This window comes from Sus scrofa, chromosome 11 (genome assembly GCF_054392235.1).
Source record: "Sus scrofa isolate SSC_HxYL_T2T_F1_AM1 chromosome 11, Sscrofa_HxYL_maternal_Yorkshire_Landrace_v2.0, whole genome shotgun sequence".
Taxonomy (NCBI): Eukaryota; Metazoa; Chordata; class Mammalia; order Artiodactyla; family Suidae; genus Sus; species Sus scrofa.
Genome location: NC_139393.1, coordinates 52,229,030 through 52,243,882, shown reverse-complemented (window position 1 = coordinate 52,243,882; position 14,853 = coordinate 52,229,030). Strand labels below are relative to the sequence as shown.

The window sequence follows — 14,853 nt, the reverse complement described above, 5'->3', positions numbered from 1 at the left end:
TTGGAGGGACTCAGTGGAGAATGGGAATGGAATGGGACTATAACCGATTTTTTAAATAATACGTAATTTAGAAATACTTGCATCTTCACTGAACAGAATTCACTATTCCAGCTACATTTTGATATCTGGTAGTCATCTATCCTATTTAGTGTAACAAGAAACACAACCTCTAAGCATCCTTTTGTTACTTCTCATAAAATGGTCTATATCTTACGTTGTTTTAGATAGCCACAAAGATAAGATAGCCACATTTTCCTCTGAGCCATCACTTCCAAGCGTCTACAAAAATATTAAAATTGAGATGGATTGTTTTGGGTACTTAGCATTTAATGTCTTTAAATGTTTAAATTAAATCAATTCATGTAAAAATAATAGATAAACAAGCGGCTTTGAATCCTCAAATACTCAGATGAAGAGACAGTTCTACTACGAGTTATTTCACATCATGCTAGGGGAAGACAATGGCGAATAAACAAGAATAAGATGTAGTTGCTGACCTTGAGGAACTTTCCATCTAGCTAGGGACACACGGGAAATGAGAGCTAATGAGATAACACAAATGCTGTATTGGACGGTATGTCGAAAATAGATGTTTATAGGCAGAGAGATATTCTATTCTTACTTTGAGTAGAGCGGCAAATAGGCAGGAGAGGTAGGGCCACATGGAAGGGCTAAGAAGTCTAACAGAAACATTTAGATTTGTTCTGGTAGCAAAAGGGGTTCTTTTTGCAAAGCATGATGAACTGGGGTGGGAGAAAGGAGTTAGGGGTTAGGTCAACTAGAAACCAAATTAATATCGGTACAATTTTCTCTGAGTGTATTTTAAATTATATCTCACAAAATAACTAGAGGATCTTCTAAAAATTTTATTGACCTTCACAAAGTCTCTTATAATTTCAATCACAATATTTATGCTACCTCTGTTTCTCTCTTTCAACTTCTATCTCTTCCTCAAGTACATGTCAAGAAAGGGTAGGCAGGTGAGTTTAAAAAAAAAAAAAAGAGAGGAAAAAAAAGGAAGCATAACTCATTAATTTTAACCTGAAAATTGTTGGTACAATAGCATTTGTAATGCACCTGAAATTAAGGTGAAAATAAATTTAAAATGGCGTCATCATCACTGAATCCAGTTTTAGGAAAATCCTAATGTACACTTTTATTCTACTACCATTAAACCCACTTAAAAATACAAGAAATGCATGATTATTACTGTGTTTATTTTGTGAGCAATTTAATATTTAGCATACTGAGAATAAAGTAACTTTATTCTGTCACTCTGTTCAGCACATTATCAAAAAGCATAATGTAATTACATTTAGCTTGATAAGTAAAACAAATATACATTGATTTTACCTTTGCTTTAGTCGTCTTTTAGCTGTTGTGGGAACATTAGCACCATAGCCATAGGAAAAAAGAATCCTTTCGGCCTCATCTTCATTTTCAACTGGAAAACAATAAAGTGTACCATGTGAAATTTTTTTTTTCTTAAAAAGCATGGCAGAAGTGAAAATAAAAGTGGTCAGAGTAATGAATTAGGGAGCATAAAAACATTAAAAAGGGTTTTTGCAGCCAATTAAGCTGACCATGCTCTTTTCCCTGAGGGGGCCTAGTGTGCAATGGCTGCAAACAGCAGCCTCCTTGCTAGTGTGTGTACAAAGCCTGCTGCCTGTATGCATCGCCCTAAGGGACCTTGGAGACAGCCCTTTTCAGTGGACATTCATGCCTAGCATGCTGCCCCCATTCTAGGCTCCAGACGGGTATGTGCAGTGCCTTTGGAAAGCCCTGGGCACAGTGGCTAGGGTCCTTGTTGGCCAAGTCATAATGTCCTTCCACACTGAGCTCCAGGACAAGAAGCATGTGATCGAGGCCCTATGCAGGGCTAAGTACAAGTTCCCTGGCTGCCATAAGACCCACATCTCCAGCAAGTAGAGATTTACTAAGTTTAACGCAGATGAATTTGAAACATGGTGGCAGAAAAGCAGCGCATCCCAATGGCTGTGGGGTCAAATGGATTCCTAATTGTGGCCCCCTGGACACATGGCATGCCCTGCACTCATGAGAGCCTCTGTGCTGTCCCCTCCTTATTCACACCCACCAATAAACCTTACTTTCCCATTGGAAAAAAAAAAAAAAAAAAAAGGGCTAATGCATAATCTCAAACAGGCCATTTGTAAGCAGCAGCATATTTCTTAAAGTTATATGCTTGTTTGGATTTGTTCCATTTATTTTTACGAGGTTTAAGTGATTGCATAATATGACATGTTAAGTTTTCTTGTTGTATGCGGGATCCGAGCCACATCATCTGTGACCTACACCACAGCTCACAGTAATGCTGGATTGCTGACCGACTGAGTGAGGGCAGGGATCAAATCAGCATCCTCATGGACAGCAGTTGGATTCATTTCCACTGCGCCACAACAGGAAGTCCCAGAAATGATTATTTTTAATTAAGAAAGGTGCTTATTATTTTATCAGAAGAACAGCTTTATCCTAACTTGCAATAATAAAATTATGCCATCAAGTAGGCTACTCTATGGAAAAAAAAGTACAGTCCTAAGAATGTATTGATGGCTCTTTAAAAAAAAATTACCAAAAATACAGCAACACCGTTTACTTCTAAATTTTGCTGTTGTCACACCACTCCCCAAAAGAAATTTTAACTTACAGGTTCACATTTTATGGGTAAAAAGTTTAAATACAATGACAATTTTACTGTTAAGTTGGGATTGAAAAAATATTTTATCAAAGGCCATAAAAACTACAGATTTACTAGTTCAATTTAAAGCAGCCTAAGACATAACAATTTTTATAATATTATTTATCAACAACCATTACTTAATGTCAAAGAGAATTCTTCTTTCAGAAGTGTTTCCAGTTAAAAACAAAGCCACATATTTCACACTGGTAAGAGAAGCTGACTATCTGTAGGCCTATCACTATAATACGAGCTAATTGGTTGTTTGACCCTTCTGGAGTAAACATTTTAGGAATATTCATAAGTGTTTTCCTTCAATTTTAACCCTATTTTGTGTGTGTGTGTGTGCTTTTTGGGGCTGCTCCCGCAGCATATGGAGGTTCCCAGGCTAGGGGTCTAATTGGAGCTACAGCTGCTGGCCTGTGCCACAGCCACAGCAATTCGGGATCCAAGCCGTGTCTGCAACCTACACCACAGCTCATGGCAATGCCAGATCCTTAACTCACTGAGCGAGGCCAGGGATCAAACTTGCATAGTTCCTAGTTGGATTCGTTAACCACAGAGCTACAACGGGAACTCTTTAGCCATATATATATATATATATATATTTTTGTATTATCCTTAGCTGTTTCTCTTCATCTTGACCCCATATATATCTATATATATATATAGATATATATATATTTTTAATAGTGAACCAAGATCAGTTCTCAGAGGTAGGATTATTAGTTACAAGGGATATGTAGAAGCAAGCGATGCTATAGGCCATTGCCAATAGAGTTATCAGCTATCATGGCTTCCAAGCCAAGTTGAGGTCTCCAATTCAGCTCTATAGGAACTAGAGCTGGCATTCAGAGACCTACCCTACTCTTGTCTCACTAAATAGTTCTAAGTTCAGAAGAGAGATGGGTAAATTTAGTTAACATCTCAAAAACACATCGGACATTGACAGGCAACTTAAGTTTGAGTTTAATACTTATTAGATCAATAACTCATCGGATAACAATTCTAGGGGTGATTTAACGACAGGAACAATGTACTATATAACACAGTAAGTTCATAAGAGGTATGAACATGTCGTAGAAGCCCAGAGCAACTATGTTCGAAGTATGCCGCTATTTGTCCCATGCTGGAGGCATGAGAAAGGTATGGGGAGGCTGACATTCATGGAGAAGGAGCAGAAAGGATCCACAATGAGCTGTGGAGTTATGATAATTGTGAGAAAAGTGGCTGAAGTTAGTTGGAAGTACAATAGTAGCAGGAAGATAGGCTAAATTCCAACTGTGAATGGGACTAAAGTCTTGTTTGCTAGGCTAAGGAGTTTGGATTTTATTGGATACTCAACAAGAAAACAAAAGCGATCGATACAGGTAGGTGACATGACCTATAGATTTTCTGTTGTTGATGATGATATTGAAGAAGAAAATTCCAATAATGGGAAAAAGATGGCCTAGAATGGCAGCACAGAGAACTCCTCATAATTTATAGTAATAATCCAATTGAGACATGGTCCATTATAACAACAGAGGATGGAGAAAAGAACTTGGATTCTAGACAAGTGGATGTGAGATGACACTAGGATAAGGGAGAAATCAAAACTGTCAAAAGTTAGTTGGGTAAATAGATGCCCTAACCATATTAACAGATGCAGAAGACAAGAAAATCAGTAAGTTTCAGGGAAAGAAGAGAAAATGTAAGTGATGTCACATTCTCAATGACTGCAAGAACTCCATACAGACCTGTGGAATCGGTAGCCAGTGGATAGTAACTGAAATTGTAGAAAAGAGATAAGACTACACAAAAAGGAGGTAAGAATTGAAGAGGATGATTGTAGAAAAGAGATAAGACTACACAAAAAGGAGGTAAGAATTGAAGAGGATGAGGGGGAAAAAATCAGCTGGGAACGGGAAAGAATTAGATAGAAGAGACAACAAAAGTGATGGAGAAGAACATCAAAGGCAGGTGATTTAAGACATAAGAGAAGAGGGGAGTTCCCATCGTGGTGCAGTGTAAATGAGTCCGACTAGGAAACATGAGGTTTCGGGTTCAATCCCCAGCCTTGCTCAGTGGGTTAAGGATCTGGTGTTGCCCTGAGCTGTGGTGTAGGTCACAGCCGCAAATGCGGCTCAGATCCTGTGTTCATGCTTAGATCCTGTATTGCTGTGGCTGTGGTATAGGCCAGCAGCTGTAGTTCCAATTTGATCCTTAGCCTGGGAACCTCCATATGCCACAGGTGCAGCCCTAAAAAGCTAAAAAACAAACAAACAAAAAAACAAAAAAAAGAAGAGTTTTGATGATAATAATCCTTTGAATACTGCATACATTATAGTACTAAAATGGAATGTTTTGTGCTTATATTTTAAAAATTTTGTTTAATCAATAAGTATTCATTAAACAAGTGTAGGAATATTCCAATTTCTGATGCGAATGGATAGAAAAGAATCTGGTTTATTGATCTTCCAAATACCAGTTAATATATTTTATTCTAAGATAGTTTTAAGATGGTTTGTACAATAGCATAGCAAAAAAATAATTTCTATATATTTTCTAAATATTTTATTAAGAAAACACACATATGGAAAAGTTGAAAGGCATATACACATACATATGCATCTGGATTATAAATTAAACACTGTGTTGTATTTATTTATCACACATCTATCCAGCACTGTGTCTAGCCAACAATCTATCTTATCTTTTCTTGATGCATTTCAAAATAAGTTGCAGACTTCTGCCTTCACCCCCAGACAGTTCAACAGTAAATCATCAGCTAGAGTTCAACAGTATTTATAGTTTTTTAAAAATAAAATTTATATATCGTGAAGGTACAAATCTTGTCTATCAGTCAACACATTTTGAGAATATGTACAATTAAATCTCAAATAAAATGAATTTGAAATGCATGGGCCTGCCCACTTATATATAAATATTTTTCAATAAATACACTGGGAAAAAATTTTGGAGACTTGCAACAATTTGAAAAATCTTGCAGATGAAGCATGTAGTTTTGAAATATTGAAAAACTAAGAAAAAGTTAAGTATGTCATGAATGCATAAATTATAAGTAGATGCTACTTTATCCTTATATAGGTATAAGGAAAGTAATATTCAATATAAAATGAATGTGTTAGTTTTTTTACTGTTTTATAACTGCTTTCAAAGAATTACATTACTGTACCATATGCCTCTTTCTCTCTCATAATTGGAGAAGCTATCAGGTTATCATCAAAGGTTGGTGATTTAAAAAAAATTAACAATGTTTCCAATACTTTAGTATGAATATGACTGTAGCATTGTATGCCATAAACATTTTATAGTAATTCATTCATTAGTGCATAGGCTAGGCTACCGTGAAGCCATCACACGGATTACACCAGGCAATCATAAAGCAATCATACTCCTGCTTCTTCATTACCCATGCATGAATTTTAATGTCTGCAAATAAATGTGAATTTCTTTCTCACATTATCTTCTCTTTTTATGGCTGCAGGTGCGGCATATGGAAGTTCCTGGGCCACAGCTTGCAGCAATGTCAGATACTTAACCCACTGAGTAAGGACGGCAATCGAACCTGCATCCTCATAAATACTAGGTGGGTTCTTAAGCTGCTGAGTCACAATGGGAACTCCTTCCTGTCTTTTCATTTTTGATGTCTAGTGTTAATAATACATATAATATATACAGTGTTTTGCATCATATAAGACAATATTGATATAGGTATTGACATATAGTTCATCTCATAAAAACATGTAATTTTACAGTATTGATATATACAGCACAGTACTGTAAATATATTTTCTCTTCCTTACGATTTACTTAATAACATTTTCTTCGCACTGTCAAATCCACTCTCTCTGACTTCTGCTTTCACATCACATCACCTTCTTTCTTATAAAGACCCTTGAAATGGGCCCACCTGGATAATCTTATGTCAAGACTTTTTGAGTATTTTCTCTGTGGCATTTTCTTAATTTCTTGTTTCATTTCATTCCTATATTTCTTATATCATTCCTTTGTCAGATATAAGACTGGGATTACTTTCTCCTACTCTTTTGTTTGGCTATTCATTTCTTAAAGATTTTTTAAAAGAGACAGAGGATTAAGACGGAATAGAAGGACTGGAGCTCAACTTCTTTCCTAAAAACAACAAAATTCACAACTGAAAGCTGAGCAATCCCCACCCAAGTGGACCAGAAACCTTAAAAAAATACCCTACTCCAGAAGAAAAAGAGGAGGCCACATCAATAGGTAGGAGGGGCGATTTCACGATATAAACAACCCCATACCTCCCAGGTGGGAAGCTCCACAGACTGAAAACTAACTGGTTCACAGAGAGAGACTCACCTACAGGAGTGAGAGTTCTGAGTCCCACATCAAACCCTCACGTGTGGGGATCTGGCACTGGGAGAAAGAGCCCCTGGAGCATCCGGCATTGAAGGCCAGTGGGGCTTGTGTACAGGAGCTCCACAGGACTGGGGGAAACAGAGACCCCATTCTTAAAAGGCGCACACAGACTTTCATGTGCACCAGGTCCCAGGGCAGAGAAAGGGCTCCATAGGAATCTGGGTCAAACCTGACTGCAGTTCTTGGAGGACATCCTGGGAAAAGAGGGGTCAATATGGCTTGTTGTGAGGGAGAGACATTGAAGGCAAAGCTCTTGGGAATATTCAGCAGCTGCCTTTCTCTGGAGGTGGCCATTTGGGGAAAATCTGGTCCCACCTGTCAGTCAGTGCTGAGAAGCCTCAGGGCAAACAACCATCCAAGTGGGATCACAGCCTCGCCCCTCAGTAAACAGGCTACCTAAAGACCCCCCAGGCAAACAGCTGCCTCTAATCCCATCCAGAGACTAAGCCCCACCCACCAGAGGGATAGGAATCAGCTCCACCTACCAGTGGGCAGGCATCAGCCCCTCCCATCAGGAAGCCTACAGCAAGCCCCCATACTGACTTCAGCCACAAGGGGGGCAGACACCAGAAGTAAGAGAGGCTACAACCCTATTATCGGTAAAAAGGTCACCACACCAAAAACCTATAAAAATGAAAAGACAGAGAACTACAACTCAGATGAGGGAGAAAGGAAAAACCCAAGAGAATCAGCTAAGCAATGAGGAGATTCTCAGCCTTCAGGAAAAAGACTTTAGACTGTTGATGCTGAAGATGATGCAAGACATTGGAAATAAACTGGAGGCAAAGATGGGTAACTTATAGGAAACAATGACCAAAGAGATAAAAGATATAAAACTTAAGAAGAGATGCAAAATATAATAACTGAAATACAAAACTCATTAGAAGCAGCCAACAGCAGAATACAGGAGGCAGAAGAACGAATAAGCGAGGTGGAGGACAGATTAGTGGAAATTACAGATGTAGAACAGAAAAGAGAAAAAAGATTGAAAACAAATGAAGAGAGTCTCAGAGAACTCTGGGACAACGTGAAACGCAAAAACATCTGTATTACAGGGGTGCCAGAAGGAGAAGAGAGAGAGAAGGGGACAGAAAAAATATTCCAAGAGGTAATAGCCGAAAACTTCCCTCACATGGGAAAAGAACCACTCACTCAAATCCAGGAAGCACAACGAGTACCATATAAAATAAACTCAAGGAGGAAGACACTGAGACACATATTAATCAAACTGACCAAAATTAAAGACAAAGAGAAAATCTTGAAAGCAGCTAGGGAAAAGAAACAAGTAACATACGAGGGAATCCCGATTCGGTTATTGGAAGATTTTTCAGCAGAAACTCTGCAGGCCAGAAGGGAGTGGCATGATATACTTAACATGATGAAAGGAAAAAACCTCCAACCAAGATTACTTTACCCAGCAAGGCCCTCATTCAGATTTGAAGGAGAAATCAAAACCTTCACAGATAAGCAAAAGTTGAGAGAATTCAGCAACACTTAACCAGCCTTACAACAAATACTAAAGGAACTTCTCTAGGCAGAAAAGAAAAGACAGCAACAGGAAACAAAAATTCCACAAATGACAAGGCTCACCAGTAAAGGTATATATGCAGTAAAGATACAAAATCACCCATGTACAATTACACCTCCAAAATCAGAAATCATGAGAAGAGGTGGGTACAAATGCAGGACACTGGAGATGAACTTGCAATTATGAGAACAACAACTTAAACCATCTCATATACATGTAGACTCTTATATCAAAACTTCAGAATAACTGCCAACCAAAATCTACAACTGATACACAAACAAGGAATTTCTGAAGAAGAAATATATCTCATAGTAAATAAGTTCAGAATCCACTATGAAGGGGGTCATCTGACATCATTCTTGGAATGCTGAAGTCTCCTTAGAACTGATTCTGTTTTCCTCTCCATCAAAGAATTTATGATGATTATAATTAAATAATGCAACTGTACAATTAAACAATATAGTTCTACAATTGTATCTTTAATAACCATTTCTCTCCATGGTACAATGTAAAGTCTATAATGTCTTGTTTATCACATCACCTAGAATGGTGTAATGCCTTTATTGAAGAATCAATAAGATGTAACAAATTGTGAGGACATATTTATATAGTTACACTGTTTTTTAACCAATTTATGCATTTTATATTTTACTTCTTTTCAGAAGGTGTATTATTTTTGTTATTCTTACCAGTTAAGTTATTCTTTTTATTATGCTATAATAAAATATTTAATGGTATATAAGGCTTTCTTCCTTATAAATTTTAGTTGCATAATATACAAAATTTTAATATAATGCTAATTTTTAAAGAAAAATTGAAATGTAATAAATAATACTAAATAGTAAAGATGAAAGCCATACAAAATGGGTAAAGTATAGAATAAATTTCCTATTTGTCTCAGCATATTTTCCATTCCACTTCTCCAGAGGGAGTCACTTAATCTGTTTCTTAAGATCCATGATATAATAATCTGTATGAATGTAATTGTTTAAATATACGTATTTTATTTTGCAAAAAAAAAAAAAGATGTCTTTTAAAAGAGCAGAAGTTTGGGGTTCTCGTCGTGGCGCAGTGGTTAACGAATCCGACTAGGAACCATGAGGTTGGGGGTCCAGTCCCTGGCCTTGCTCAGTGGGTTAACTATCCGGCGTTGCCGTGAGCTGTGGTGTAGGTCACAGACGCGGCTTGGATCCTGAGTTGCTGTGGCTCTGGTGTAGGCTGGTGGCTACAGCTCCGATTAGATGCCTAGCCTGGGAACCTCCATATCCTGAGGGAGCAGCCCAAGAAATGGCAAAAAGACAAATAAATTAATAAATAATAAATAAAAGAGCAGAAGTTTTTAATCATGATAGTCTACTTTATACAGTTTTCTTTTATAGTATCTGTCCAGGATCCTGTCTAGGAAATTTAAGCTACATCCAGATGCAAAAATACCTATGTTTTCTACTAAAGGTTTGTAGTTTTATCTGTTACTTGTAGGCCTCATCTCAAATTAATATTGGTGTACAGTATGAAATAAAGTTTAGATTCATTTTCAAAAAGATGTCCAATTTTTTTAGCACCACTTACTGAACAGACTTTCCTTTCTCCAGTTGAATGGTTGCTGCCTTTATTAAAAAAAAAAAAAATTCAGGTGTTACCGTCGTGGCGCAGTGGTTAACGAATCCGACTAGGAACCAGGAGGTTGTGGATTCGATCCCCGCCCTTGCTCAGTGGGTTAACGATCCGGCGTTGCCGTGAGCTGTGGTGTAGGTTGCAGACGCGGCTCGGATCCCGCGTTGCTGTGGCTCTGGTGTAGGCCGGTGGCTACAGCTCCGATTCGACCCCTAGCCTGGGAACCTCCATATGCTGAGGGAGCGGCCCAAGAAATGGCAAAAAAAAAAAAACCAGTCATACAAGTGTGGGTCTATTTCTTAGTTCTCTATTCTATTGTTGCTGTATTTGTCTTTCCTTATGCCAAATTCTCTATTTGCTTTTGCTGTTGTATTTTGTCTTCCCCTATGCCAAGAGTATACTAGCTTGATACTGTAGCTTTATATGAAATCTTGAAGTCAAACAGTATGTCTTCCAACTTTGTTCTTTTTTTTTTTTTTTCAAAATTATTTTGGTTATTGTAGCATGCATATGCTTTCTTTGCTTTTGGGTAAGTAATTAGGAATGAAATTGTTGCACCACTGGATAGGTAGTTTGATTTTCTAAGAAAGTGCTAGTGGTTCCACAGTCTCACCAACATTTGGTGGTACAGCCAGCCAGTCTTGCTAATTTCAGCCACTCTAGTAGGACTGTAGTGGTATTATTAAAAGTGGACCTTTTAATAGTCCTTTGCATTTCCATATAAGTGGAATATAAAAATTTAAAAAAAAGGAATTATGACTGAGACAACACTGAATTTACAGAATTCATGATATATCACTTGATATTTTAGTAGGTCTATTTTCTCTTGCAATGGTGTGTATTTTGTGTTGTTAATTTACTTCTAAGTATTTTGTGGTTTGTTTTTTTTTTTTGCCTTTTCTAGGGCTGCTCCTGTGGCATATGGAGGTTCCCAGGTCTAATCGGAGCTGTAGCCATGGGTGTACACCAGAGCCACAGCAACACCAGATCTGAGCCACATCTGCAATGTACACCACAGCTCACAGCAACGCCGGATCGTTTAACCCACTGAGCGAGGCCAGGGATCGAACCCACAGCCTCATGGTTCCTGGTCAGATTCATTAACCACTGCGCCACAACGGGAACTCCTATTTTGTGTTTTTTAATACTACTGTAAATAAGACTGCTTTTAAAATTTCTTTATCCAATTGTTTGCTCCTCATACATTTTTGTACTCTGTTAAATTTACTTAACAGTGTTAGCGACTGATTTGTAATCTGTTTTCCTTTCTGATCTTTATACTTTTTTTTTCCCTCCTGGTCTTATTTTACTGGCTAGGAGCCCGAGCATAATCATAATGTTTGACACAAGTGTTTTGTTCTGTTTTAGGGCCACACCTACAGCATATGGAAGTTCTCAGGCTAGGGGTCAAACTGGAGCTGCAGTTTGGCCCATACCACAGCCACAGCAACCAAGGATCCGAGCTGCATCTGTGACCTACATCACAGCTCATAGCAATGCTGGATTCTTAACCCACTGAGTGAGGCCAGGGATCAAGCCCGCAATCTCATGGATACTAGTTGGGCTGGTTCATTACTGCTGAACCACAATGGGAACTCTGACACAAGTTTTAAAATAGAAGTCCTAAACTTAAGAGTTTTGGCACAGCAAAGGAAACCCTAAACAAAATGAAAAGACAACACACAGATTGGGAGAAAATATTTGTAAATGAATCGACTGACAAGGGATTAATCTCCAAAATTTATAAACACCTCCTATAACTCAATACCAAAAAGACATACAACCCTATCAAAAAATGGGCAGAAGATCTTAACAAACAGTTCTCCCAAGAAGACATATAGGTGGCCAAAAAACACATGAGAAGATGTTCAACATCACTAATTATTACAGAAATGCAAATCAAAACTACTATTAGGTACCACCTTACACCAGCCAGAATGACCATCATCAAAAGGTTTACAAACAATAAATGCTGGAGAGTTGTGAGAAAAGGGAACCCTATTGCACTGTTAGTAGGACTATAAACTGGTGCAACCACTATGAAAAACAGTATGGAGATTCCTCAAAAAACTAAGAATAGAATTACTATTTGATTCATCAATCCCACTCCTGGGCATCTATCCAGAGAAAACCATGACTAGAAAACATACATGTACTCCAATGTTCACTGCAGCTCTATACACAATAGCCAAGACAAGGAAGCAACCTAAATGTCCATCAACAGAGGAGTGGATAAAGAAGATGGACTATTACTTGGCCATAAAAAGGAATGAAATAATGGCATTTGCAGCAACATGGATGGACCTAGAAAGTATCATGCTAAGTGAAGTTGGTCAGACAGTGAGACACCAACATCATATGCTATCACTTACATGCAGAATCTAAAAAAAAAGGATACATGAACTTCTTAGCAGCACAGATACTGGCTCACGGACTTTGAAAAACTTACGGTTTCCAAAGGAGACAGGTTCGGGGAAGTGGGGGCAGATGGGCTGGGGGTTTGGGTTTTGCTATAAAATTGGGTTGTGATGATTGCTGTACATCTATCAATATAATAAAGTCATTCAGTTAAAAAAATAGAAATCCTTACCTAGCACTTTCCTTTAAAGAGAAAGCATTTAATAGGTATGATATTAGCTGTAGGTTTTTAAAAGACATCTTTTACCAGATTGAGGAAGTTTTCTTCTATTCCTAATTTGTTTAGATGGATATCTGCAAAGTTATAGAGTTAAGAAAGGGTATGGAAGTTTCAAAGTAAGGGGAATGAAAAGGTATAAAAAGTAGAAAGACAAATGAGTCTAGTCATAAAAGACATGCTAAGGAATTTGACTTTAGGCTGTCTTTTTTTTTTGTCTTTTTGCCATTTCTTGGGCCACTCCTGCGGCATATGGAGGTTCCCAGGCTAGGGGTCTAATCAGAGCCGTAGCCACTGGCCTACACCAGAGCCACAGCAACGCAGGATCCCAGCCACGTCAGCAACCTACACTACAGCTCACAGCAACGCCAGATCCTTAACCCACTGAGCAAGGCCAGGGATCGAACCCGCAACCTCATGGTTCCTAGTCGAATTGGTTAACCACTGAGCCACAACGGGAACTCCTAGGCTGTCTTAAATTGATAGAAGCATTAAAGCAGGTATATGGTGTGATCAAATCTGTAATTTATAAAGATTACTATGACTCAAGTGAAGAAACTGAAGATAAATTTGGAAACTATTACAGTTATCAGACACTGACCTTAGAAATCTAAAAAAAAAATGTTTTTCTTAAATTGACCTATCAATAGATACAGTCTTTATAAGAAAATGTGCCCTGCCCCAAAGAGAGTCAACCGTAACTTCCACTGAAGTTTAAACCCACTTTTACAAGAATGCCACTATTATTTTTTGAAAAAAAAGAATGTACAGTAGCAAACATCATAGTCAATGATGAAATGTTAATTTAAAATATTCCCTGGGAGTCAGGGACAAGATAGGAAGATGACAAATCAGAGGGAAAAAAGGAAGTAGAAATTAAAGGTCAAAGTCTATAACAGAGTAGTCAATGAATTTCTTCTACCTGCCCTTCAAGACTCATTCAAATGTCACCTCGACTGTTAGGGCTTCCTTATCTCTAACATGGAATTATTTCATGATCTCTTCTGTACTTTACCAAGAACTGCCTATCTCTTGCTAGCGCACTTTAATTACCTGTGAATGTGTTTGTCTCTTTCAGTAGACCAGACTAGGAACACCTAGAAGCAAGAATTATTGTATGAACTCCATATCCCCAGATCCTGGCATATGTAATCACTTAATAATGTTGAATGAACGAGCTAAATAAATGAAAAGATAAAATCTATGATTATTAGTCATTTTTTTTGGATCCACTGCTGTAATTAATTTTTAAAATATAAAATATTTTTCCAAAGAAAGTAACAAGTTATATTTCAAAGAAATATACCAAAGCAGTTTTATAAATGATATCAGGTTCCTTCTTGTGCTGCCATAAAAAAAGCTGTGTGAGTGGAGTGATGGGAGACTTACTTTCTGCAGTTTGCATTATTATTTCATCAAGCTCTTTTTCCAGTTTCTCATAAATGTCTAGCCTTGCCTGATGTTCAGAGTTCTGTGCTTGAAGTTCAGTAATGCGTTTTTCAGAAGAGGACTGGAGACCATAAAATTCTTTAGTTAAAACCTAATAGTGGAAGAAAAATAATTGCAATGGCAGAATTAAATAGGTTAACAGTTAAGACAAAAACATGAAACAAAAACTATTTTTTAAAAACGATTTAGACATGAAGAAAAAGTAGCTCAATTAAGATGGCAGAGGAGGTAAAATACATTTATTTCTGAAGAAAATAATTCATTGGTTTTTAACTGAAAATTATGAAGCACTTTAGTATATACATTGAAAAACACTTTAGGAGTTTCCGTCGGGGGTGGCTCAATGGTAATGAACCCGGCCAATATCCACGAGGATGCAGGTTCAATCTCTGGCCTCACTCAGTGGGTTAAGTATCTGGCATTGTTGTGAGCTGTGGTATAGGTTACAGATGAGGCTTGGATCCAGTTATTGCTGTGGCTGTGGCATAAGCCAGCAGCTGCAGCTCCGATTTGACCCCTAGCCTGGGA

General features: G+C 37.8%; 1 protein-coding gene and 1 non-coding gene across 13 annotated transcripts in view; one reads left to right on the top strand and one right to left on the bottom strand.

The window, feature by feature from the left end:
• Positions 1-14,853, bottom strand: part of PIBF1 (progesterone immunomodulatory binding factor 1) — a 287,448-nt gene that overhangs the window by 125,893 nt on the left and 146,702 nt on the right. For 10 of the 12 annotated variants that reach the window (XM_021065663.2, XM_084981936.1, XM_084981934.1 and 7 more), the window contains exons 12-13: positions 14,266-14,416; positions 1,354-1,444 (exon numbers count right to left, since the gene is read on the bottom strand). In XM_021065663.2, the coding sequence (XP_020921322.1) occupies positions 1,354-1,444; positions 14,266-14,416 (242 nt within the window). Of the gene's footprint in view, positions 1-1,353; positions 1,445-11,118; positions 11,154-13,117; positions 14,417-14,853 lie in introns of those variants that run through there. The other 2 variants (XM_084981941.1, XM_084981942.1) reach the window with 1 other exon arrangement.
• On the top strand, positions 1,564-1,702 carry LOC146398623 (small nucleolar RNA SNORA70). Its single transcript, XR_014820148.1, has one exon. It is a non-coding gene; the product is annotated as a small nucleolar RNA SNORA70 (small nucleolar RNA).